This window comes from Mesoplodon densirostris, chromosome 1 (assembly GCF_025265405.1).
Source record: "Mesoplodon densirostris isolate mMesDen1 chromosome 1, mMesDen1 primary haplotype, whole genome shotgun sequence".
NCBI classification, from domain to species: domain Eukaryota; kingdom Metazoa; phylum Chordata; class Mammalia; order Artiodactyla; family Ziphiidae; genus Mesoplodon; species Mesoplodon densirostris.
Window position 1 is genome coordinate 192,976,015 of NC_082661.1, and position 27,347 is coordinate 193,003,361.

A 27,347-nucleotide genomic window follows, 5' to 3' on the forward strand; every position below is an offset into this window, starting at 1 on the left:
TTGAAAATACTATTAATTGCTTTTCTTTTCTGAAGGTGGAAAATATTTTGTTGAATGATGGTGGAAACTATGTACTTTGTGACTTTGGCAGTGCCACAAATAAATTTCTTAATCCTCAGAAAGATGGAGTTAATATAGTAGAAGAAGAAATTAAAAAGTAAGTGTTATCTTTATTGTGCTTTGTCTCATGGGAATTTTAGTTAACTTGAGTCTGTGACCAGCTTTGCTAATATAAATTTTAGGTGTTCCATTAATAGATTTCTTTAAGATATTTCTGTGCCATAGACATTGATTAGTTTATGTCTCATCTAGTTCAATAGGAAATACATTTTACAATGGAAACAAAATTTTTATCTGCATTGTAAACAAATTTATCAAGAAATTTGTTAAGTAAGCTATAGTAATTAGTGGAATCATTAAAGGGAGTTTGACGTTATTGCTGAATTCAGTTAAACATCTTTGTTTTTATCGATACTGAGGATGTATGCTTGTTAGGAAAAAATTAAATTATTTACTTCATATTTAATGTTAAGAAGATTGACCTAGTAATGCATTGAAAACTGTGTGGAAAACTTGTTACGTTATAATATTGTATTGGAAAACTTTCTGGTAGAAATGTAACTCGTATCTGCCTTACGTTTTCTTAATCTTGTACTTTCCATGGTTGCTAGAGTACTATTATAAGGACCTTTCCCTGACTTTTCTGTTTTCTAGTTTTAGAAAATAGTACTGCTTGTAAATCTTAGGTTATCTTAATAAAATGATACAGAATGCAGAAAGATCTGTCAGAATAGAAATTTCTAAGCAGCTGCCTTTTTAAAGTAGCTTTTCTTCACTTCCTTACAAATTCTCAATTGTTTAAGGCTGCCTAGGAGCTTTCGTTTGAACTGCAACATATATTTTGAGATAGCTCAAGTAGAGCTGATCTTACTCTGGACCATTTGTATAAAACTATGGTTTTCTAGACTTACATATTTCTACTCAGGAAACAGCCTATGATGATTATGTTAGATTCCATAAAAAACTCCTTAGTAAACATATAAATGTCCTGAAGAAACAGAACAATGAATTATTGAATTAGCTTCTTGTGGATATATGTATATACATATAATTTAAAAAGATTGGGTTGTGATGTATAATGACAGCTGCAGAATTCTGCTCAAGCATCTTTGACTTGCTGGAAGTTTCATTTCTTGCTGTTAAGATCTGAAGTATAGTTAAGATTCAGCAGAATTGTACACTATTGATGAATGTAATAAGCTCATGGGTTCTTGTGCTTTGTGGCTCAGTTGAGGAGTTAATGATCTAACCATTTATTCAGTTAACAGGTAATTAATTATTCAGGGCCTACAATGTAGTGGACACTGTTGTTGGTGCTACAGTATAGCAGTGAATAAAAAAAAAAAAAGTCCCGTCCTCATGTAGTTTATATTCTGGTTTCTTAGATCACCTCTGTAGTAGTATCATCAGAATGTATCACCCAGTCAGGGTAATTTGGAAAAAGTAAGATGGTAGAATATTGAGCTTTAAGATACTTCATGTAAAATAAAACATATAAACACTGAAAATGAATCTTAAATTTATCATAATACAGGAATTCCTTTGATATTCTAATAATTTCTGCACTATTGAGTACTACTTTATTCTGTTCATAATGGATTTGGAGTTTTTATACTGGTAAATATTTATTCACAGTATCTTAATTCCAAATTGCTTATTCTGGCAGTCAGTTTTAGAACTGTACTTAATTAGTGTAATGAATAATAGTTAATTATGGCAACGAGATTACTTTTAAAACAACAATTATAAAAACAAACCTAAAGGAGATTTACTACCATGTGCAAGGAATTATGTTAGAGTCCATAGAAACAAGCTGCTTAATAAACATAGAAATTAATTTTTTGAGAGGGTGGAAGCTTTACTTTTAAATTAATAGACAAAAATATTTTGATAAGGACATTTTCATAGTCAAATTGTATTATTTCATATAAGAAATTCAAGGAAAACTACGTTTCCCATACGTCACTTTTATGTAAAATTTTTCTATTAAAAATTGTTTTTATCATTATAGATGCAATTGCACTTGTTGAATAAAAATGTGTATAGATGCTTTGTATTGTTTAATCCTTGATGGACTTTTAATGAGCTTTTAAAATAGTATTATTTCTTTATAATGTTATCGAACCTAAAAGTTTTTCGTAGTATTTTATGTAGAAACAATGTAGTATCTGTCTTTTTTTTTATATCTCCACTCCATTTTACTTATTTACTGCCAGGTATACAACTCTGTCATACAGAGCCCCTGAAATGATCAACCTTTATGGAGGGAAACCTATCACCACCAAGGCTGATATCTGGGTAAGGCCAAGAAAGGCTGACATTTTCACTAACCAAATTAACAAAATCTGATTATTTTCCCCCTGTCCTCCGCAAGGTATTTCCTAATAAGTAGCAGAGAGTGGTGGACAGTAAAGCTTCTTCTTCAGAAGAAAAATATTAGCACATATTATCTTCTTGATCCTGAGATGGAAAGCTTAGGTATAGAAAGGCAAATAAAGGATTTCCATATAATGTAACTTTTTACCACAGTATTTTTTAGAATTTAAATTATATATGATTGTTAACATTTTTTTTTTTTGATTTGAGTGCAATTTTGGTTGATCACAGTATGGAAAAGCTAGACATAATTCTTACGTAATATTGTTGATAATTTTCTGGAGTACTTTAGGATCTTTTTAGTGGAAACTAACATGAGTAGAACTTTTAAAAAATTATAAACATATCATTGACTAACCTGTATATATTGAGGTTCTTTATCATTTAGCATCTATATCTGGATTGAATTATTGAGATATATCATGTTTCTATAGAGTTGAACTTTATGTTAGAGTGCCCACACTTCTTTAGAACTTATTTCAGAAGTAAAATATGATTGGGCTATATTTAATAAACTAGCAGGAAACTCTATTTTAGATGTGAACTCATTTAAATTTAACAGGTATTTAGCCATATCTACCACTAGTGGCTATGTTAGGGATGGAGGAAAAATACTCCTTTGGAAGTAGTTCTAGAATTTCCAAGAAAAGTCATATTTATTTTGTTTTAAAACATAATGTTTAGAAAGTAGTCGAGTGTAACGTGTGAACCCAAATGAATATCTTCTTGGTGCCCCTCTCCTGGCCTTCTCTTATAGGGGTTGGGATACTAAATATTCTTGCAAGATAATAAAAAAAAGAGTATCTATGATTGGTTTTCCTTTGTCTACATAATATACACTCTCTCACCGATGGTTCTTAAATCTCGTGGTAGTTGAATTTTTAACCATATACATAATTTAATCAAACCATGAATAGGTTTGATTTAGGTAATTTGATACTGCTTACAGATCACCAGCTTGTGTGACTCAAATTCCGTTGCTCTTCTTAGCATTAACATTTGACTCATTAAATGGTTTATAGTAAATGGCTTGCAGTATAATGTAGAAAGCAAATTCAGCTGGATCTTAATTTATAAAATGAAAGTATTTATTAGAGGAGGTGATTGTGGAAGTCTTTTCTGGCCTAATTTTGTGACTGATGTTGAAATCCACATTACCTAAAAGCGTATTTCAACAGCAGAGGAGACAACAGACATTATAGCTTGACTGCTGTTTTGAAGTCATCAAGGGTTGATTAAAAAAAAAAGTCTCTAAGAACGCGATTGCAACCCAATATCTTAACAAAAAGGAGGGAATCTTTTTTTGTTGTTTTCATTTTTCACCAGGCTTCGAATGCATGCCAGGCAGCATACTAAATTGTCAGTGATAAGTTTAAAATTTATACCATTTACAGATTAGTATATGGGACAGTATTTCTATAATGGATAACTTGGTATAGCTGTGGGATGACAAATAGATACTCAAAGATAAAAAAGAAGCCAGAAAAGTAATCAGAAAACAGAATCTGTGTTTATATGCTTGACAGAGTTTTAATTTCCATGATGCCATTTTAATGCTTGTCTTAGCTCAGATGAAATGCTACAACATTTTAGGTGTGAATTCAAGAATATCCAGAAAAAAAATATTGCTGATTCAGAGGGTTATGATATTGAGGTTAAAGTATTCATTTAGCATATATATTTTGGAAAAAATTTTTTTTGTTTTGAAGTTTTCATTGTAGGTTATTTTTATCCTGAGAACTAGGATGCTGATTTTATTGACCAGTAGGAAATTCAGTGACAGATGCTTCATATTACCTTTTAATGAGGAAAATTAAAGACGGTGATACTCAGCCTTCAAAATAAGGTCATTCGTTCCCTCCTGTTTCTTCAACAGTTCTCATTGTATCAAATGGATAGAGGGAAATGCCTTTGGTGTGAAAAAAAATTAGGACACCTCACTGTGCTCACACTCTGTAAAGCCAAGAGTATTTTAGATTTATGTTTTTTAAGTACACTGGCATTGCTATCTAAAATTGTTATCTGGGAACTCCCACAACAAAAGATACATTACTAAAGGTTTGATTGACAAGATAAAACTGGCTAAAATGCAGATCTTGTTTGCCTAACTATCATTTGGGCAGAAGAAATGTGTAATTTAATGCAGATATTACACCATTAATAATATATTTTTTAGTGCTTTTAAGGAAGGCTTACGCTCAATCTGTTGCATAAAAGCTGAAAATATCTTCCTTATAGAAAAAAAGCATTGTAAATTTTTTTAAAGCCACATTGAACTGGTTATTTCTATTCAGAATCTTAATACTTTTGTTAGTCATATGGTACATAATCTAGTAATGTTTTTGAACTAATATATTGAAATTGCTAGAGTATTTAAACTTTTTTCATTGGAAGACTGTTATAGTATTGAAAATAATGTGTTGTAAGTTAATATTGTTGAACTCAGAAAGGTATTTCTGTATATGTGATCTTCATAGTAGTTATAAAGCTAGTGTATTTGTTAATTGGGTTTGCTAAGTTGCTGTGTGGAGAAAATCCAATAAAGGAAAGCTGATTTGCTAATTTTTAGATAGGCCAAATTTCAGTTATTGCTGATGTAATTGTATAGTTACTACTGGATAATTTTATATAATCAACTTAGAATTAGAATCACCCCTTACACTCATAAGGCTTATAGGTGACACTACCTGTGATAGCATAATGATTTCTTGAGCAGAAAATCACATTTTATTACTGTGTCTCAGGTTTGAGCTGTTGGCATTGTAGCTAAAAATTTCCTGTGCTACTTTTCCAGATGCAATTTGTGTTTTAGGGTGTTTTGTCTTCATTGTCAGCAAGTAGATTTATTGGTGCTATGATGTCTATGAATCCATGCAAGTGAAGCAGACAGAGCCCTTCCTTTTTGAATTTTATATAGATTACCCAGGTACAAATATGACTAGTGTAATATAGAATTAAAATTGTAGGATTATATATAGAAGTAGAGAACTAATTTTTATATTATGTGCTCAGTGAATAATATATTATGAAATAATGACGTGCTCAATGAAATCAGTGAAAATCAGGGAATAATCAGTATTGATGGTTGTCTGCTAAGTTTAACTGTGCTGGTTAACTCGTACTTGGAATTTTAAAATAGATATTATAATGAATTCTGAAAAAATTATGCTCGGAGGAGCCTTGTGCTTACATCGTTGGTTGTTATATGCTAGTTATGTACTAAATATATATTTTCCTTGTGAAAGAAATAAAAGTATAATTTTTCTCCCGAAGGGAACCAGCCACTTATAATTTTAGTTATATCATTCATGATCTAGAGTTCCATGATAACATTAATTCAGCCAGCTAGCCACAGATGTGATAGAAAAATGTGGTAATGATACAGTTAAATGCCTTTTTAAAAATTAAGTACATTAATTTGTTTAAGTTGTAATTTGTGAAAAGATTGATCCAGTATAGAAACATTAGGCTTTTATTTTTTTAAATAACATATTTAGTTTTTGGTTTGTGGCTACTTTTTTTTTGTCTTGTGGTTAAGTTGATACTTGAGCTCTGATGATATTCATGCTTCTTTGTTTTACAGGCCCTGGGATGTTTGCTGTATAAACTTTGTTTCTTCACTCTTCCTTTTGGTGAGAGTCAGGTTGCTATCTGTGATGGCAGCTTCACCATCCCAGACAATTCCCGTTACTCTCATAACATACATTGTTTAATAAGTAAGTACTTGGAAAATTTATTTAAAAAATTGTAAGATAACAGTACTTAGGGCCTGCTGTTTCCATTCCTTTACCTAAACCTAGTCTTTTAATTTCATGTATTATAATTTTATGAAACTATAGTCAAGAAATAAATTTAAAAAGATGTTTATAAGACTTCTATAGGAATGAAAGCAGATTAATTAATGATTAGTACATGGATATTTTTAAGCTCTAGATAAGGTTTTATAGAACATAGAGATTATGTAATTAAGGAAACTGGAATTTCTAGAAAAACTTACAGCGTAACATTTAATTATTCAGTCTTTGAACTTTTGAAATCCAAATATCCAGACCTGTTGCTTCTTTAGATCACAGTATTGTGAATCTTAAATAGTAGTTTATTTGGCCACTATTTTTAATATTCCTTATTGATTATAAAATTAGAAAGCAACCTAAGTGTATGTCAGAAGGAGTAATCCTGTGGGCCTTTGATTCCAAAAGAATACCTCAGTTTTCATTACAGCCTCTTTTAAGATTTTTTTCTTCCTTTTTGACAGGTACTGTAATTTAATATTTTATATATGCACATGGTACAATTTCTTAAAAAGATGATTTGGGGGAGGAGGAGGATCATCAGATATAAAATATGTTAGGAAGCTGCAGTATTTAAACAGCACTGCTCTGCACTGTTTCAATTAAAGTGTTTCTAGCATTTCTACTCTGTTTTTTCCATTTTAAACATCCTCTGTCATAGCCTCCAGCCACTGAGATCAGTGCAGTAGAAAAGAGGGTCAATGTAAATATATTTGAGGTTTTGTATAATAAAGATAGCAGTTCAACTCAGTGGGGAAAAACAGATGGAAATACAAAATTTTATTATCCACTTCAACTCAGTGGGGAAAAACAGATGGAAATACAAAACTTTATTAACCACTTGTGGATGAAAAATCAGACTGGATCTCTACTTCAAACATTATGCTAAAATTTCAGATAAATTAAAGACTTAAATGTAAAAAATAAAACATAAATGTACTTGAAGAAAATAGGTCTGAATTTATTTATATAACACTGGAGTAGGTAATGTGTAAACTAGGCTTTTAATCTCAGGAAATAGAAAACATGAATCCATTGACATATAAATTTAAACCATTAAAAATTCCCCCAAACCATGAACCCAAATATAAAGTCAAATGATAAACTGGAAAAAATATTTATTACACACTTGACAATTGGCTAACGTTTGTAATTTATGTTACACATTTGACAATTGGCTAACTCATGTAACTCAAAAAGAAAAGGGCAAACACTCCAGAAGAAAAATAATCAAAAGAAAATGGAGGATAGGGAGGGTGGGAGGGAGGGAGACGCAAGAGGGAAGAGATATGGGAACATATGTATATGTATAACTGATTCACTTTGTTATAAAGCAGAAACTAACACACCATTGTAAAGCAATTATACTCCAATAAAGTTGTATAAAAAAAAAAAAAAGAACCTTACATTCTAGAGCAAGGGTCAGCAAACTTTTTCTGTAGAAGGCCAGACAGTAAATAGCTAAGCTTGCAGACCATAGAGTCTCTCTTACAATGACTCAACTCTGCTGTTTTACTGAAAGCAGTCACAGACAATATGTAAATGAATGAGTGTGGCCATGTTCCAATGAAACTTTAATTACAAGAACAGGCAGCAGGAAGAGTGTAGGGTCTAGTAGGCCATCAAAAGGACCATGGCTTTAATTATGTGATGGGGGGCCACTGAGCTTTTTGGGTAGAAGAGTAACATTATTTTTATGAAAACAAGAGTGAGATGGATTTGTCTTGCACCAGGATGGTAGCAGTGATGGGGGCAAGATGTTGTCTAATTCTGATTATATTTACAAGATATAGTCATCATGATTTGCTAGTGGATTGGCTGGGAGGGTGAAAGAGGAAGAGAGGCAAGGATGACTCCAAGGTTTATGACCTGAGAGCAGAAGAATGGAGGCGCCTTTACCGTGATTGGGAAATACATGTGGGACGAGTCAGTTTTGGAAGGAAAATCAGTTTAGTTTTGGACATATTAAGCTCAAGGTGACCATTATATACTAAGGTGGAGATATTAAACAGACTATCAGATATATGCCTCTGGAGTTCAGGAAAGAAGTTGTGGTTGATATAAATTTAGGTCTTAATTTAGATAGTATTTAAAACCGTGAGACAGGAAGAGGTCACCTTAAGTGCACGTATATAAACAAAAGTTTAAAATACAAACCCTGAGTTACTCCAATATTGGGAGGAACCAACAAAGGACACTCAGAAGTAGCAGAAAGAGAGGAAGAAAACCTAAAGAGAGTGGTATCCCCAAAACTAAGTGAAACTAGGCTTTAAGAACAACTACTTCAAATACTAACAGTAGGTCAAGTAAAACGAGGACTGAAAGCTGACCACTGGATCAAGAACAGAGAAGTCATCAGTGACTCTTAAGAACTGTTTCAATGAAGTGCTGGGGACCAAAGTCTAAGTGGAATGAGTTCAAAAGAGAATATAAAGTTCAGAGTCGAGTCAGTAAGTATGCACAGCTCTTTCCTATAGGAGGATGTGGTGCCAAAGGAGTTTGTTTGTTTAGATGGGAGATTTTATAGCATGTTTGTTTGCTGATAGGAACTTACTGTATTCCAAAATGACTAACTATATAGTTACACTATGGATTAAAATCACAGCCCTGAAGTATCACACAATGTTATCCTGAGAAAGATAAAAAGAAAAAAGAAAATGGAGCCTAAAAGGATATCTAGCTTTACTTTGCAAACTTACTTAAAGCATGATCTTTTTGTTTCTTTAATGTGGATTTGCTCATACACGTTGGAAATTAGAGAATTATGTCAGTTGAACACAAAAATTACATTGCTTCACGTGGAATGCTTTTCCTAGGCGAGGGGAGGCAGGGCAGCGGTGGGGGAGCTGGCGTTATAACTTGTAGGGGAAGGAAGTCGCCCTGAGCTTGGCTGCTGCACTGCCAGCTTGTAGACTTTCCACTCCAACTGGAGAACATTAATATGAATGCTTGTACCTGAGGTTTTCTTCTCAGAGAGGTCTACCTCTCAGCTTTTGTGTGACTCTCTACCAACGGATGGCCTCCTGACTAGCACCCACGCTGGCTCGGAACTGCACTTTTATCTTATTGGTTGAGAACCTCCTAGTCTTATTTTGACGTGTTTTTATGTCCTCGTGGCAGCCTTCAGCCAAATTAAGCTACCTGCCTGGTCAGACCAAGTTACCTTCCCAGATATCAATTAATGTTTTTGTCAGTGTTCTGGTGACAGAGCTGTATAGTTTTTTTTTTTCAGTGGTTTGTCCCAGCTCTCTTTTCCTCATTAGCCCTGTTATTTTTAGCCTGCCATTTGGCAGAATGTGAATTTTTTTTAGAGAGCAAACATACTTTAGAGTATATTTGAATAAACTTCATACCCATAAGCTGCTCTGTCTTATCCAGTTGCTTTCTTCCTTCATTGTCCAAAAATTAGGGCATCAAAAGCATGGAATGCTCAAAAAATAGATTGAGGAATTTACTTTGGCAGTTGAGTGTTCTGGCTAATTGAAGTTTAACCTTTTATTGAAGCCCTTGTTGTAAATCATCGTATCTGTGGCACTGTTTTGTTGTTAAGTATAATGCTTTAATCACAACTGGACTGAGGATTTTATTGAGGATCTTGCAGTGTCTTAGCAACTCAGTATTCTCATTGGACAAAACTGTATGAGAGGCTGGACAGTATATACATACCCTGATTCATGATTTAATTTGCTTACAGTGATGAGATCTTATTATTATTTTTTTTGATAGTTACAACAAGAAATTTCTGGTTTATTTGCACAGCTATAAATGAGAGATTTTCAACATTTGATTCAGAATGCAACACAATGTAGATTCTAAGAGATCCAGTCGTTTCCAATCTTCCCTCTTGCCACAGCCAGTTTATATCTCAGGTTTATAAGTCTGGCTTAAACTTCAGACACAGGCTCCAGTACACTAACTCTAAAACCTAGGATTAGGTTCTCATTTGAATAGACTGATAAATCACATACCAGCTACAGCTCCTACAGCCTGTAGGCATGGGATGGGATTCTGTTTCACATGTGAGACTTCTTTCTATTTGAGATCTTATTTTCTTGTGTTAGGTTTGTTTGTTTTCCTTCTCTATGTATGTGCATATGGGTATGTGTGTTTGTGTATAGTAGGAAGGTAGAAAAGCTAAACACTGCAGATAATTTTAGGATCTAATTGGACTCTAGTTCATTGATGCTTTACTGGGCATCATATGCTTGCTTTATTTTTCAATAAATGTACAGATTTTAGTTTTTATCAATGTTAGTATAAATTTGGCCATGTATTAATGTCTTTGAACTGATTTCTCAGAGCTAGGCAGAAATAAAAAAAAACAAGGTTGAATAAAATAAAAGCACCCAAGTAAATGTTGGTATTTTATCTCCTGTCAAAGGGCTTTTGTGGACTTTACTTTTTAAATATTGTCTTGAGTAGTAAAAGCTTAATAACAAAGTAGAGATTTTTTAAAACCCGAACATACTTATCTATAATGCAATGGTTTTTAGATTTAGATTTAGATTTAGATTCTTTGCAATTTTATTTTTTACATTTTTCGCATGTGAGCTTGCTTGTTTCTCACCATCCTATTTAGGTTTCTCTGTCTGCTTTTATAATAAACTAATTGATGATTTACAGTGCTTTCAAGTAAATTCTACCTTCAGAAACCAGAAACTACCTAGCTGTGCTCATAGTTTTTGAAAGTGAAGCTTTTTATTGCCAACTGTCTATTCATACAATGTAGTTGCCCCACATTTATTTATAAGATAAAGCATTTAAAAAATATATCTTCTTAGTATGAATAGATTTACTAATGCTGTTTACATCTACCTTATATGATTCAAGATTTTTGAAAATGAAATAGCCATGCTTAATCTTTGTTAAAACTGTATGGTTTGTGGTTATATAAGTATTTGAATATACTTTTGATTATCACCAGTTTGGTCAAGGGTAGTTATTATTATTTATATAATAATATTTAATATATTAATGATAATAATTGTTAATTATATTAACTACTGTCCACAAAGCTCAGTTTATTAACTTTCTGCAGACTTTACTTCTTAAAAGTAGCAATTATTTAGAATTTTCCTTCTTAGCTTCTGTTAACTTTTCCAGTAGACAAGTAATGGAGATGGATTGGGTGGGGCAATGAGGAGAGAAGCACTTTCCATTTTTGGATCTAAGAGTTGAAAAGAACTTAGAGAATATTTAGAGGAGAATGAGAAGCATAACTAACAGGATTACCGAATAGTTCTGATGAGTGAACAGAAGGCTGGTTGCTTCACCTTTCTTTTAGCTTCTGTTATGGTGGTTAAGGAAGTACATTGTGGAGATTAAGAGCAGTTTGGCCTCCGGAGCCAAATGGCCTAGGCTTGCATCTGCTCTGTCACTTATTTGGTACAGAATACGGGGCAGCTCCATTTATTTCAGTTTGATTTCTAAAATGAGCATATTAAATTACCTACCTCTTAAGGTTATTGTGAAAATTAAATGAATTATGAGAAGTGCTTCTTAGAATGTGTGAGTGCTCAGAAAGAGATGGCCTTTAATACTACTATCATTATTACTACTATAGCTCCCACTAGTACTACTGATGTCATTATAATTCTTCCTGAGCTAACCTAATTTTTGATTTTCTGGGTGAGGGTCAGGGCATCTGCTGTCAGATACTAAGTAGGATGCACTTTCCCTGCAGAGATTCCTTTGGATGCTTTGAAGCCAAACTTGGTTTTTCAGGTTAAGGTTGGATATCAAAGGTTTACCATAATTTATCATATATTCCAGAATATCCTGTTAAATGTAACTACTAAGATTAATTTTCTTATCTCTTAACTTTGTGCAGTGAAATGATGATATATGATATATAATGAACCAGTCTGTTCTCTGTATCTGTCTTTTTTGTTTTTTGTTTTTTTAAGTGAGATCATATGGTATTTGTTGTCTGTCTGGCCAATTTCACTTAGCATAATGCCCTCACGTTCATTCATGTTGTTGCAGATGGCAAGATTTCCTTCTCTTTTTTTAATGACTGAGTAATGTTCCATGGTGTGTGTGTGTGTGTGTGTGTGTGTATATGTATGCCTCTCATTTTCTTTATCCATTCATCCATTGATGGATACTTAGGTTGCTTCCATATCTTGGCTTTTGTAAATAATGCTGCAGTGAACATGGGGGAGCAGATATCTTTTTGAGTTAGTGTTTTTGTTTCCTTCAGATACATACTCAGAAGGAGAATTGATGGATTATATGGTACTCTATTTTCAACTTTTTGAAAGACCTTCGTACTGTTTACCACAGTAGCTGTACCAATTTACATTCCTACCAGCATTGCACAAGGGTTCCCTTTTTTCCACATTCTACCAACACTTGATATTTCTTGTTGTTTTGATAATAAATAAATTTATTTTAATACCTGTTTTCTGTGGGAAACCAGGAACTTGCTTATTTAGATACACTTAAAATTTATTATGGAAGTTAAAAAATACATACAAATATAGGCAGAACAGTGCAATGGTTTATCATGTACCTGCCACCCAGCTTCAGTGATTATCAACTCATGGCCAATCTTGCTTCATTTATACTCTTCATCCACTGTCTTCCTATATATTTTTTCCTTTTTTTTTTTTTTTTTTTTTTTTTTTTTGCGGTACGTGGGCCTCTCACTGTTGTGGCCTCTCCCGTTGCAGAGCACAGGCTCTGGATGCGCAGACCCAGCGGCCATGGCTCACGGGCCCAGCTGCTCCGTGGCACGTGGGATCTTCCCAGACCGGGGCACGAACCCGTGTCCCCTGCATCGGCAGGCGGACTCTCAACCACTGCGCCACCAGGGAAGCCCATTATATATTTTTTTGTTGAAAAAAAATCTCAGACATTTTAATGTACCTTTGAAAAAAAAAATCAGAGATTAAGATAGGGTTTCCTTGAAGGTTTTCAGTCATTGGCTCTGGGTTACCATTTGGGGAGATGTAAAGAGAGGGCTGTGATCAATAACTTCTAGGAACAGCTACCAGGGCTATCCCAAATATACTATCCTGGCATATTTATAGTGCCATTAGTCTTTACATTATGATTGAACACATTTATTATTAGCTGCTAAATTTGGTTTCATTTCAACAGTCCATGGAATAAGGTTTATAGAACATCTTTGCCTGACATGTAAGTTTCTATAATACTTTCCATAGGTCAACAGACAAAAATAACAAGTTAATGCTTGAAGTATTTATGATTGCAAAATTAGAGTGGGTATTTCTCTTTTCAGGTAAATTACTATAAGTGTAATAGCTGGAAGTCTATGGGAGAGAAAAAGTGTCTTTGTGGAAGGAAAAAATGTTAACAAATTTTAAGCAGGAACATTCTTTTGAGACCTCTGTCCAAAGTATTTTCCTATTAAATTTGTTGAGCTGTTAGATTAGAGATGCTGGTTTAACTTCTACTTAGGACCCGGTATGGATCCATCATTTTATGTAACTTGAATTGAAACTACTTCATTTAATTTTTTGTGTGCGTCCTTGATGTAACCGTAGGTTAACTTGGCCACTGCTATGCTGCAGTGGCCACTGCTATGCTGCAGCAGCCACTGCTCCTTTAGCTGCTCTTTTTGCTGGAATATGCATGGATGGTGTACTTTCCTTTGCAAAATTAGAATAAGCATAATTAATTCAGCTGCCTTGGGCAAGTGATTTTTATCAGATAGTCTGATACATCAGTTGGAAATACTGTGGTGGTTTAGTCATATACTACCTTCAATGCTGAGACTGTTTTGTGTTCTGAGGTTGAATTAGTGATATTTGTGTCAATAGAAAGAGTCACACAAGTAAGAGGAGCAGAGAAATGTCCTTCCATTTCTATATGGCTTACTTTTTAAAGGTCGATTTTATATTTACAGTAGAATCAAGGTTACTGGGAATGGTCTTGTGCTGACTCACATGATCATATTAAGTTGGGTAAACAAGGGTGTATTCTAGCTTCTCTGCCTTTTTAAAAAAACTTAATTACTTGATTCACTTTTGGATGAATTAGACACATGTATTCCTTAATCCACTCCTTCTCCTCGGGAGCATATTTCTATAGATGATACGGTTTTATTGTCATGAAGTAGGAGTTAATAAAACACTAGACTTGAGGTTTAATTATTGTGAGAGAAAATGGCTTTGGATCAACTACTTAAAAATTGAAATTGTTATTTTTGGTAGATATGCTCCAGTGTTTAGCTGGATTAGAATTGATACCTCTGCACTCCAGATTACATCATTCAGTAATCTAGGAGTACATTTTGCAATCCATTCTTTTGGAGAGTTTGGAAAATTACATTATTAAGTGCTTTAACAATGCCTTATTGAGATTTTTTCTTTTTCTTTTTAAATGGCTGATAAGCTTCAATATAAAAATATTCAGAGATAAAAATGTAATCATGTTCTACTGTGGGTTTCAGCCTCTTCATACTTTGAATTTAGAACCAAATTAGAGATGGGGCACAGGATCTCATTAGATAAAATGACAAAGCAGATTGCCGAATGGACTCCGAAGCCAAATGGGCCTATTAATGCATATACAACCCCCAGATATACTCTCACAGAGTCATAGACAATGTTGGAAAACCATGGAATTCTTCCACAGAAGTAGGCCACTTGCAAAACATGGTTCTGTAAAGAACGTACATGTCCTCAGAATAAACTGTTGAAAGAAAGAGCAACAGAGATGGACACGTGTGGGTGCTTATTTCTTTTTTTCTAGTCTCAATTAGACAAATCACTGTCTTTCCCTTGGAGAGGAATGTATTATACTAATAGAGAGAGGTCATTAGCACAGTGGTTTATCAAACTGCTTAACAGTGATCCATGGTAAAAAATACATTTTATATATACATACACATAAAACAAATTTCTTGAAACATTGCTTATACTTACAGTAATGCACTCTTAATTCTATTCTACTTTACTAAAATAAATGCTAGTCATGACCTTTTAGGCTGATTTTATGTCACATAAATGGTATCAGTACAGTTCGACAAACCAAAGTGCCTCCAGAAGATGTATTCCCACATGGAAACATGAGCCAGGGGAGTTAGAGGTCCTTTTGTTTGCTTATAAGACGTTATCAGTTCTACCCACATTGGTAAAAGTCTGTTTAAATTTATCCCCCTATCATGTACTGTTGTTACTTTTAAAACATGTAATATCTGTTGGTATCAAGATAAAATATAACTTCGGAGGATGAAGTAAACCTTGTAGATTTTTCAGATCTTTTCTGGATTTGAGTGAAGTTGAATATACATTAATAAATATTAGAATTAAATGTTCAGAGTTATTTCTAACAATGGTGATACAATAGTAAAATATCAATTTTGTAAGTGATATCTGTTAGCCTTTTAAAGTATATAAAATCAAGTGATATGCAGAATATAATAAAACTGAGTTCAGAATCTCCCAAATAAATTTTTGTTTGTGCTTAATGTCACTTGCCAAACAACCATGTTTTTAGCAAATAAATTTATCATGCTGTTGGAGATGTATTACACATTGTTTGTTCAAATATTACTTAAGTTTGAAAGGTAGATTTAATTCATTTTGATTTATAACTTTAATTTAGCTGTTTATATACCTTGATATCTCTGTACATAATTTTATTAGTAAATTTTAGAATATTATCTAATTAATGCTGGAAATTTTACATTGCAGATAGGTTTAAAAATGATTTGAATAAGATAAGAACTTAGAGTTAATCAATGAAGCAGCGTTAGAATATGAAGACTACTTTAACAAAATATGGATTTTTTACATATGTAATTGAGTATAAATGTCAGCCTTCTTGTGAAATTGTAAATTAACAAGTAGTTCAAGAAATTGACAAGTGGTAGTGGTCATTTTGGTTAGAAAAAAGGTCAGGCCTTTCAAGCAATGCTGTAGGGTTGGTGTGAAATCTGTTCATAATAGAACCAAAAATTCTGCTTGTACTTCTGAACATGATGTGGATAGCATGTTGAAATACAGAACTATGATGAATGAATATTGCTGTCATCAGCGTGGGAAGTAAGCATGTTTTAGGAAAATTATAGTGCCAACCCTCTACTACTTTGTTAGACTATAATGCATACAAATTTAGTCTTCTCTTAATGATTTAGGAGCACTTAAAAATTAGTAGAGGTATTTTAGATAATAGTGAAAATAAGGACCCCTACTACAGCCCTGGAACTTTTTTGGATAATTCCCCAGTGTTTACTAAACTCACTTTTTCTTTTGCGTTAGGGTCCCAGAAAAATATTCATATTTGTCGTTCATACTAGAACAGTAGAGAACTGTTCTAGGACTGATTTGTCTTTAGTTTGGGATATTGTATAAAATAGCAATTCTAATGTTTTCTATATATGTTAACAAAGTTTGCTGGAATCATCACTGCTCTTAGAATGGAAATATATATATATAATATATTTATTTATTTTACCCTTTTAATGTACCCCTAATTGCTTCCGTGTTCAATGAAACGTCTTAACATTTTGATCTATTCTTGCAGGGTTCATGCTTGAACCAGATCCAGAACATAGACCCGATATATTTCAAGTGTCATATTTTGCATTTAAATTTGCCAAAAAGGATTGTCCAGTCTCCAACATCAATGTAAGTAGTTTTGCAAGTAGGATATGAATTTAAAATCCATTTTATCTGTGCGAATATATATACTTTCAGAGTTACTTGTTTCAAGACAAGTGGTCTCATAGTATGTTTGTGATTAGTATTTTTGATACAAAGCTACAGTTGCCAAACTATGTACTGTGGTGCTCTGGGGAGCTACAGTGGACTTGAGGGCACTGCAGGATATTTTGCATATTTGAGGGAAACACAGTGACCTCTGTCTGATACAGCACAAACTACTATTATTAAGTTGTTTGGGCCTAACTGTTGAAAAAACTGGACTGTTAGATTTTTGGGGAGCTGTATATTTTGGGGAGTTACTTAATAGTTTGTTACTTTTTCTGTAAAACAGGGATAGTAATTATGAGGATTAGAAATAATAAATATAAAACCCAGTGTCTAGTGCAGGGAAGCTGAGTTGGTAATAGCTATTACCATGCAAAGCTTTGAATTGTATCTGGTGTCTGCATACTTAACTACATCAGATTAACAGTATATGGTGAGTCTGCTAATTTTAATAAAAGTCTAGAATCATCATTGATTTTTTAAGCTGTTCTCAACATTGTGAAGATCATTCTGGCCTGACTTGTTCTTATAGGTTTCCTTTGTGTATAACTTAATCCACCCCACTGAGAAAAAAGAAGGAATTTGGTACCTTTTCCTTTTTGTTTTTTGAAATTCTTAGTATGTCAATATAATATATTCTTGGTTGAAGCTGAAAGTCATTACTAACATTCTAGTAATGAAAGTAGCTTTATTTGACATTTGCCTGGATTTTTAGCTTTTCACTCAGCAAACATTTATTGAGTACTTACTGTAAGCCAAACATTATAGAGGATAAGCAAATGAGTGAAGACTCTGCTCTTGTTTTCTAGACTTGACAAGCAGTGTCATGAAAATTACCTGCAGTATGTAAAACAACACGGTATTCATGTGCTTGGTGTTTTGCTTCTTCTTCCAAAGAGTGTGAAATAGTCATTGATTTACAAGTGTAATATAATCCTTTATACCCAAGATTTACCCATTTGTAAAGTGGATATAATGATGTTGTTCTGTTTATTTTCCAAGGGTTTCTGTGGAACACAAATATGAAAGTGACATTTGTATAACATGCACTGATATTTGCAAATATATGTGAACATTTTATAGATATCTGAGGTGAAGAGATTGTCTCACAGACAACACTTTTAAAATTTAAGAATGTATCCGTAGTGTTTAAGTAAAGCTTTCTGCAATTGAAATAAAAACTAAAATGATAAGTTTTATTTTTTCTTCCAAGAATTCTCCTATTCCTTCAGCTCTTCCTGAACCGATGACTGCTAGTGAAGCAGCTTCTAGGAAAAGCCAAATAAAAGCCAGGTAGGCAAAACTATGCTGAAATTTGAAAAGGCATTTAAGAAAAAAGAGGACAGTTCTTGTTTTTAATCCTAGCAAGTGTCATTCATTAAATATCATCTTCACCCACAAAAAATTGTCGTATTCCTTATTGCATGTGGTATGTCGTATTCCTTATTGCAAGTACAGATTAAGCTTTTTTATATAACAGGGTTTGACAGCAGTTGCACTTGAACTGCTCCTTCTCAGCAATCACGAAGTGATTGTGTGACTGGTGATGTTACACTGGGTCCTTTTACATGGGGGAGTTGTCATTTCATCACATGGCAACTAATTTATGAGATTTTATGTTTTACTTAATAGCTAGTATGACTTTTTTTAATTTACTGAAAGAAAAAATAGCTATGTATAATTTATAATGAGTGGTTATAATGGTAATACTTTTAAGACTGATAAATAAATATAATGTTTTAAATAACTTTTATAGTTCTTTACTACATTAATGTTTGATACGAATTACATAGGTTAAGACCTAAATCTGACTAATGATTGAATTAATGACTGATTTTTTTTTCCTCATGCTTTCTTTTTTGAGTTTAAAAGTTAATAAGCAGGACTGTATTTTAGATTATCAGACAGGCATAATATTACATTTGGGGAGATTTCTTGGTCACAGTTTTTTGTATTGTATTTTACTTATGCAAAGTATTTTATTTGACATAAAATACATAAAAAATATTTGTCACGCACTTGTTACATGCAAGATACAGATACTGAGACTACAAAGAAAAAGCAGCAGTGTTTATTTCCAAGGAGTTCTGATCCAAATGAAGATAGACGGGTGAACAGTCACACCTTGATAGATATCAGGCAGCTCTGAGGGTGGAGGAAGGGAAAGAAGACAGGAGCACAGGAAGAATCCGGTGGGAGTTGCTGGACTCTTTTCTTGAAGGATGAATAGTCTAGTCACTTGGAATGATGGGCAGTGAAACCATAGCAGGCAAACATTGCCGGTGAGGACAGCGTTTGTGAAACGACAAGGCTGGGGCATAATAAGGGCACATATACAGGAGTAGTGGGAAATGAAGCTGAGGAGGGGTAGGTAAATATCAGTCATGAGCAACTTTGTTTATATGTCATGCTGAGAAATTTGGATTTTGGCCTTTAGGCCGGTGAGTTTTCAACTTTGCAGTCAATTCTACTATTTGGAACTTGGTTGTCAGGTGTGTTATAAATAATTTGTTATTTGTAAATTATTGAAATATCACTTGAGAATGACTTAGTGTTTTAAAAAAATGTGGCATCACTCTAAAAACATTATCTTCATTCACTTAAATTTAAAATACTCTTGATAAGAGACGAAGGAGTAATGTGACATCTAACTTGTAGGAATCCAGCATGACTGACTGTCTTACCCATGACATAGCTGTAGTTAGCAACTGCTGTTATAGTTGAGTGGTCATTATGAATTATTGTAGGACTTGTCAGTTGAATTTTAAAATAATTATTTTGGTAATGATTAAATCTTTAAGAAAGTAGATACAATTTTTTTAAAAAGCATGAGTCAACTGAACAGTAATGCTTTGAATATCTTTTCACCATGACGCAAGTTACAGCTATACAATTATAAGGAAATGAAATAGTTAATGAAATAGTTAACTAAAATTCACAGTGCTATTCATAGTATGTTAAATCTATACATTATGTATATTAAAAAAATAGGGTTCATTGGTGCTTATTGGTCAATAATATAAGTTTACCTTTTATTGATAGTAAAGAAGTTGAAAAATTCTAAATGTTAAAAAGTTGTAAATCTTTTTTTTTTCCATGTAAAAGGCATATTTCCAGAGAGAGGAGGAAGGGGAATCTTTAAATAGCCAGTATCATTATTTACATGTTTTAAAGCTTTTATGAATATTATCTGCCTGCCCTGCCTTCAATTAGTGGCACTTTTTGTTGCACTTCTTAAAACCCCCCAACCACCTCCCCAAAATTTGCATCTGCTCTTGAGACTGTTACACATGTGAAACTTATGTAATTTATATCTTGAAGATGGAAGGGTTGAGAATCACTGCCCTGGCAGATGGAAACACTGAAGGATTTTAAGAGAAGAGAATGTATTTTAGGAACACTGTTCAGGCTAGTCAGCAGAAAAGAAAAGAAAGGAAGCAAAAAAACAGCTCTGTGTCTGCTACAATAGTGCAGAGGAAGCTGCGTAGCAGTGTTGATATCAGTAATTACTTGTTCTTTCATTTTAGTTAAGTTTGTATTTTCACTTTGCCGAATCTGTCCAGGCATGCTCCTCCCATTTCTTCATAGACCGCTTACTTTCTTTTACTGTCTGATGAAATCATATTTATGTTTAACCTCCAGTTCTCACCTTAGCCTTCTCTAGCCAAGTTAGGTTAAAGGTAAAATTACTCATCCATGAAACTCTTGACAGTACTAGCTTAGCGCTGGTTACTTTTTCTGTCTTATATTTTATTATATTTTCATGAACATGTGCCATATCTTCCTAGGTAGACTGTAAATTCTTTGAAGACAGGGTACTGAGCCCTATTAGCTGGATATCAGTAATTGTATAATAGATATTGGTACATGAGTGAAATAAGTTAGGAAACACTAGACTAAACAAAGTCTGCAGAACTTTTAATATGCTTTTTAGAGGTTTGCCCTGCTCATGTGTGTTGTGAATCCTTTACGGAGCTATTTAGAACAGGGACAAGGCAGGGTGAGGTCTGGCCTATATACTACCCACTTAATGAAGAACAGGTAGACAAATAGAAAAATTGTATACAATATTTCCACCAAATTACTTGAGTTTAGGGAATACAGCATTGGTTTTAGTGCCATATCCATAATTTGAACTCAATAAATAATTAGATTAAATGAGATATAATTGGTTACATGTATACATGATCTTTTTATAGCCTTTTAGTTCTGTTTTCATATGACTTGTACCATCCCCATCCCGTCTAAAACATAAATGTTATTTTTAGAAAACAGCCCACATACAATGCATTTCTATGATTTTCCAAAATCTTTTGATTCAATTTCACATCCTTTCTTTCCGAGAAAGATAGTTGTTGAGAGGGCTCCCTCTTGTGGTATCTCCAGATAGAGGAAAGAACTGTAGAGTTCTGTGCAGTTATGACAGATAGGACTTTCTCTAAATGCCGCAGATGTGTACTTGATAAATCATATGTATGCAAAACTTTTAAGCGTCAGATCATTTTGAAAATGTGCTAAGGGAACTTGATAAAGAGATTTTTTTTTTTTTTTTTTTTGTGGTATGCGGGCCTCTCACTGTTGTGGCCTCCCCCGTTGCGGAGCACAGGCTCCGGATGCGCAGGCTCCCAGCGGCCATGGCTCACGGGCCCAGCCGCTCCGCGGCATATGGGATCCTCCCAGACCGGGGCACGAACCCGTATCCCCTGCATCGGCAGGCGGACTCTCAACCACTGCGCCACCAGGGAGGCCCGATAAAGAGATTTTATTGCAATCCTTTTGAAAAGTGAACATAGACCCTATTAAGAAGTATTCATGTTTTTGTTCTGAATTTATAGAAAGCAGAGTTGATAAATATGTAAGTTAAAGGTTTTTCCTGGCGATTTTTGAAACAGAAAAGCAAATGTCTGTGTCTCCTTGAATTATATTTAGTGTCTCTTGCTTTCAAAACTTCTTTCCACTTGACCACTCACATTTGTGGCCTAAACTAAGTCCTAGTGGGAAAACTTTTATATAATTTCCATTCAGTGTTTTAAGTAAAGCAAAGTTAAAGATTCAAGACGCTGAATGTGAGCTGATAGCTCCACCAGTTAAGAGTTTTGGCTTCTTTTGTTTTACATGCCTTAGGCCCTATTCTTGTTTTTTTTTTTTTTTTTTTCTTAAGCGAAGAGTCCAAGCTAAAGGAGACTGTTGTTTGTTGTTTCTTATTTTTATTTCTCTGACTGGTTTAAAGAGTTGGCTCTCAGTTTTGTCCAAAACCTTATTGTGAAGACTTCTGTTTGCTTCCTTTATTTTATCTCCTTAAGAGCAATTCTATACTCTTTTTCTGCCAGCTCCGGTGGCAGGCTATAAATGGTAGCAATCTGGCTTGAGGAAATTGGTTAGGTTTATTTTATTTACTTTCTTATCTTCATTAAACATTTAGTACTTGAAAATGAGACTTAGGAAGAAGCCAAGAGGGCTAACATGATCATCAATAATAATAAATATGCATCTGTTGAGATAGATCCTTTATAGAACAAATAGTAAGTTAGAAATGATCCCAGTATTTGGAATGACATGTGTTCTTCTGTTGTAGAATAACAGATACCATTGGACCAACAGAAACCTCAATTGCACCAAGACAGAGACCAAAGGCGAATTCTACTACTGCCACTACTAGTGTGCTGAACATTCAAAGTTCAGCAATACCTGTTAAAGTCCCAGCTCCTGGTGAATTCAGTAACCACAGACCAAAAGGTGATAGAGCTCTGCCAACCTCGTCCCCTTTTTAGTTAATTTACATAAACCTTTTATGGCTTGATTTTCTAGAAATGTAAATTATTGGCAGACTTACTATTGTGAAGCAGATATGTCACATAGTGCTTTAAGAAACATAAAGCTACTAATGTCTAATAAACCCACCTAATTGTTTTCCTAATGTTGTCAACAAAGGTAAGGTACTGGCAGTATAAAAGTATGGTATGAAAAGCTCACAACCTGCTTATCTCTAGAGTCATCGACTAGTAGGGTTCGAGGTTGATACTAAAGTTCAAGAGTATAGAAAATTCTATATTGTATTGGAAAGGAGGAATTTGAAACTCTAGCCTTACAAAGCTTTAATGTTAAAGTGTTTTCAACTAGTATGTTTTAAATTAGGATACTCTCATGGTTAAAAGCCTACATGTTGAGTCTTAAGAACCTGGATTTGAGTCCTATTTCTCCTATTTTTTAGTAATATGTGTTATGAAAATACTAGTACCTATCTTAAGGGACTGTTGTGAAGATTAAATGACTGCGTACTATAATGTCTGCCACATAATATGTCCTTAAGAAATGTTCACTATTAACTACTGTTACTACTATTAGGTAAAGTATATGCTCAGGGAAGACATTTATGTTATCTGATGTAACATATGCCTGTGGTGATCCGGCATACCTGATGGAGGAATAGGGAAAGGGAAAAGGGAACAAAAGGGGAATTTGAAGTCTTTTATGTCCAATTCCCATTTTACCATTTCTTAGCCTCACTGTTCACTTCTGTAAAATGGGAAAACAACCATTCTGCCTATTATAAAAAGTAAATAACAAGGTGTATGGTATCTAGGAAAATTCTGTTTCATAGTAAGCATTCAGTGTTTGGGTTGGAGATGCTATTCTTTTTTTTTTTTTTTTTTGCGGTACACGGGCCTCTTACTGTTGTGGCCTCTTCCGTTGCGGAGCACAGGTTCCGGACGCTCAGGCTCAGCGGCCATGGCTCACGGGTCCAGCCAATCCGCGGCATGTGGGATCTTCCCGGACCAGGGCACGAACCCGTGTCCCCTGCATCAGCAGGCGGACTCTCAACCACTGCGCCACCAGGGAAACCCTTTTTTTTTTTTTTTTTTTAAAATAAATTTATTTATTTATTTTTGGCTGTGTTGTGTCTTCGTTGCGGTGTGCAGGCTTCTCACTGCAGCGGCTTCTCTTGTTGCAGAGCACGGGCTCTAGGCGCGTGGACTGCAGTAGTTGTGGCGCACGGGCTTAGTTGCTCTGCGGCATGTGGGATCTTCCCGCACCAGGGCTCAAACCCGTGTCCCTTGCATTGGCAGTCGGATTCTCAACCACTGCGCCACCAGGGAAGCCCAGAGATGCTATTCTTTATTTTCTTTCTTTTAAATAAAGCTGTATTTATTTACTTATTTAATTTTATTCTTTTTTTCTTTTTTTTTGGCTGTGACATGCGGCACGAGGGATCTTAGTTCCCTGACCAGGGATTGAATCTGTGCCCCCTGCAGTGGAAGTGCGGAGTCTTAACCACTGGATCGCCAGGGAAATCCCGCTGTTAGTCTTCCCTATCACGTATTTTGGCCCTTCAGCCAAAGACCACTAGGAACACACCTGTATTTGAATAAATTTGGTTTATTACTCAGGTACCCTGGAAATCTGTGGGAGTATCTCAGTAAGAAGGTGTCTGAAAAGACATATTAAGGGATTTGGGCTTGTTTTAGGTAATTTTGGGGAGGTGGGACTATAATATCATTATCATCATCTAGAAGGAGGGAAGCAAAAGCCTCATTTGGAAATGAAGCAGCATTTAGTCATACTGGCCAGGATTGAGAGAGGTTTGGTCATTTTTCTGGTTTGGACAGTGTTCCTGATTTTGTCAGTGTTGAGACATGATAATGGAGTAGTCTTGTCCTGGTCCATCATGGTCATAGGATGGCTTTGTCTGATGTCAGTGTTCTGTAAAATTGTTTATGTTTATCATGAGAACGCCTAGACCTAAGTGTGTCAGGCCTACCCCTCATGTCAGGGGCACCATTTCTCTTTCTTACATGCTTCTAGCTTAAGTTGAAAAAAAATACTATTTTCCCCCTCATATGTACATCTCTTTTTTTTTTTTTTTTTTTTTTGCGGTACGCGGGCCTCTCACTGTTGTGGCCTCTCCTGTTGCGGAGCACAGGCTCCAGACGCGCAGCCTCAGTGGCCATGGCTCACGGGCCCAGCCGCTCCGTGGCATGTGGGATCTTCCTGGACCGGGGCACGAACCTGTGTCCCCTGCATCGGCAGGCGGACTCTCAACCACTGCACCACCAGGGAAGCCCTGTACATCTCTTAACATTGCTTTTCTCATTAAATCTTATTAAAAAGTATGTAATCTAAAAAAAAAAGTCATGAAGAACCTAGAGGCAAGACAGGAATAAAGACACAGACCTACTAGAGAATGGACTTGAGGACACGGGGAGGGGGAAGCGTAAGCTGGGACAAAGCGAGAGAGTGGCATGGACATATATACACTACCAAACGTAAAATAGATAGCTAGTGGGAAGCAGCCACATGGTACAGGGAGATCAGCTCGGTGCTTTGTGACCACCTACAGGGGTGGGATAGGGAGGGTGGGAGGGAGATGCAAGAGGGAGGAGATATGGGGACATATGTATATGTATAACTGATTCACTTTGTTATAAAGCAGAAACTAACACACCATTGTAAAGCAATTATACTCCAATAAAGATGTTAAGAAAAAAAGTAACACATGAATAAATTTAAAAAATATATTCATACAATACAGTAGCATTCAGAACAATGTAGAAGTCCCCATTCTTTTTCTTTCCAGAGTAAACTAGCAGCAGTTTGGTATACATCCTCCTAGTCCTTTTTTATGTTCTTGCATGCATATACACAGATATAAATAATTCACATTGGGTTAAACACAAATGGATTCATACTATACGTAATTCTCTACAACTTGATTTTTTTAAAATGTAATATACTTTGGAGAGCTTTGCATATCAGTGCATATAGATCTACCATGTAGTTTTTAATAGGTATGTGATATTCCATCATATGAATGTACCATAGTTTATAAAACCTTTTTGGTTATTTCCAATATTTGCTATTATTAATAGTGTTGTGGTAAACATATTTATAATGAACACTTGATTTCCATGTCAGCATTCTTCTGAGGAAGCTATTAAAATACACTCATTTAAAATTATTCAGATACCGCTAAATTACCATCCAAAGAAGACTTCAGAAATTTACGCTACAGCACAAACGAGGTGTGAGTGTCCCTTCATCCCTGTCTTTACCAACACTTGATAGTATTGGTTTTTTAAAAATGTTTCCCTATTGACAGGTGAAACATTTTTGATTTTATTTTAATATTCCTGATTAACAGTACTGTTTCATGTTTACTGACCATTTGTTTTCTTCTGTGAATTGTCTTTTGCAATTTTCCATCAGATTGTTTGTCTTTTATTTACTTTTTATTGCTCTGAAGATTTTATCTTTATGTATTCTAAATATTCTTTGCCAAATATATTGTAAATATTTTCTTCCAGTTTATCATTTGTCTTTAACTCATGAACTTACTGAACTTCTCTGAGCCTTCATTTCATCATTTGCAAAATGGGGAATAATAATATGAGGATTTAATGATGTACTCGAAAGCATGGTTTTCATGTAGGATTGTAGTGATGTCTTTTGGGAGTTCTCCGGTGCTCTGTGGGCTTGGCTTGAGAACCAAGGAGCTCTATTCAGCTTGATAACACTAAAGAGAAGTCACAGTTTGTGAGGTGAGAGGTGAGTTCCATGAGTTACTGCATTATGTTCATTGGCTTGTGATTGGGCTTCACCTGCAGCTGAAAGTGTTCTCCAGTTAGACATCAGGGCCTTAAAAGATGAATGTATAGCTGAGGAGCTGAACTTTTTAATACTCTTCCAACTGGAAATAAATACACTTAAAAGGCTAATCATGGTTATGTCTGTGTGGCGGAATTATGGTTTTAATTTTCTTCCTGTAGTTTTATAAACACTTTCAAGAATAATTAAAATGAACATGCCATTTTTTTTGTAATTGGAAGAATTAGAAATAGTTATAAAACGATTTTTGTAGAGGTGTTGAATTTAAGGCCTGTGGAGTTTTTTTTTTTTTAACATTTTGATTGGAGCATAATTGCTTTACAATGGTGTGTTAGTTTCTGCTTTATAACAAAGTGAATCAGTTATACATATATATATATCCCCATATCTCCACCCTCTTGTGTCTCCCTCCCACCCTCCCTGTCCCACCCCTCTAGGTGGTCACAAAGCACTGAGCTGATCTCCCTGTGCTATGTGGCTGCTTCCCACTAGCTATCTACCTTACGTTTGGTAGTGTATATATGTCCATGCCACTCTCTCACTTTGTTCCAGCTTACCCTTCCCCCTCCCCATATCCTCAAGTCCATTCTCTAGTAGGTCTGCGTCTTTATTCCCATCTTGCCCCTAGGTTCTTCATGACCATTTTTTTTTTTTTTTTAGATTCCATATATATGTGTTAGCATACGGTATTTGTTTTTCTCTTTCTGACTTAGTTCACTCTGTATGACAGACTCTAGGTCCATTCACCTCACTACAGATGACTCAATTTCGTTTCTTTTTATGGCTGAGTAATATTCCATTGTATATATATGCCACATCTTCTTTCTCCATTCAT

The 27,347-nt window shown here is 34.6% G+C and overlaps 1 protein-coding gene across 3 annotated transcripts in view; it reads left to right on the plus strand.

Moving 5' to 3' along the window:
* The window catches only part of BMP2K (BMP2 inducible kinase), a 134,182-nt gene that overhangs the window by 74,213 nt on the left and 32,622 nt on the right, over positions 1–27,347 (plus strand). For all 3 annotated transcript variants that reach the window (XM_060113705.1, XM_060113713.1, XM_060113723.1), the window contains 6 exons: positions 36–157; positions 2,277–2,358; positions 6,020–6,152; positions 16,725–16,828; positions 18,123–18,202; positions 22,485–22,645. In XM_060113705.1, the coding sequence (XP_059969688.1) occupies positions 36–157; positions 2,277–2,358; positions 6,020–6,152; positions 16,725–16,828; positions 18,123–18,202; positions 22,485–22,645 (682 nt within the window). The remainder of the gene's footprint in view (positions 1–35; positions 158–2,276; positions 2,359–6,019; positions 6,153–16,724; positions 16,829–18,122; positions 18,203–22,484; positions 22,646–27,347) is intronic.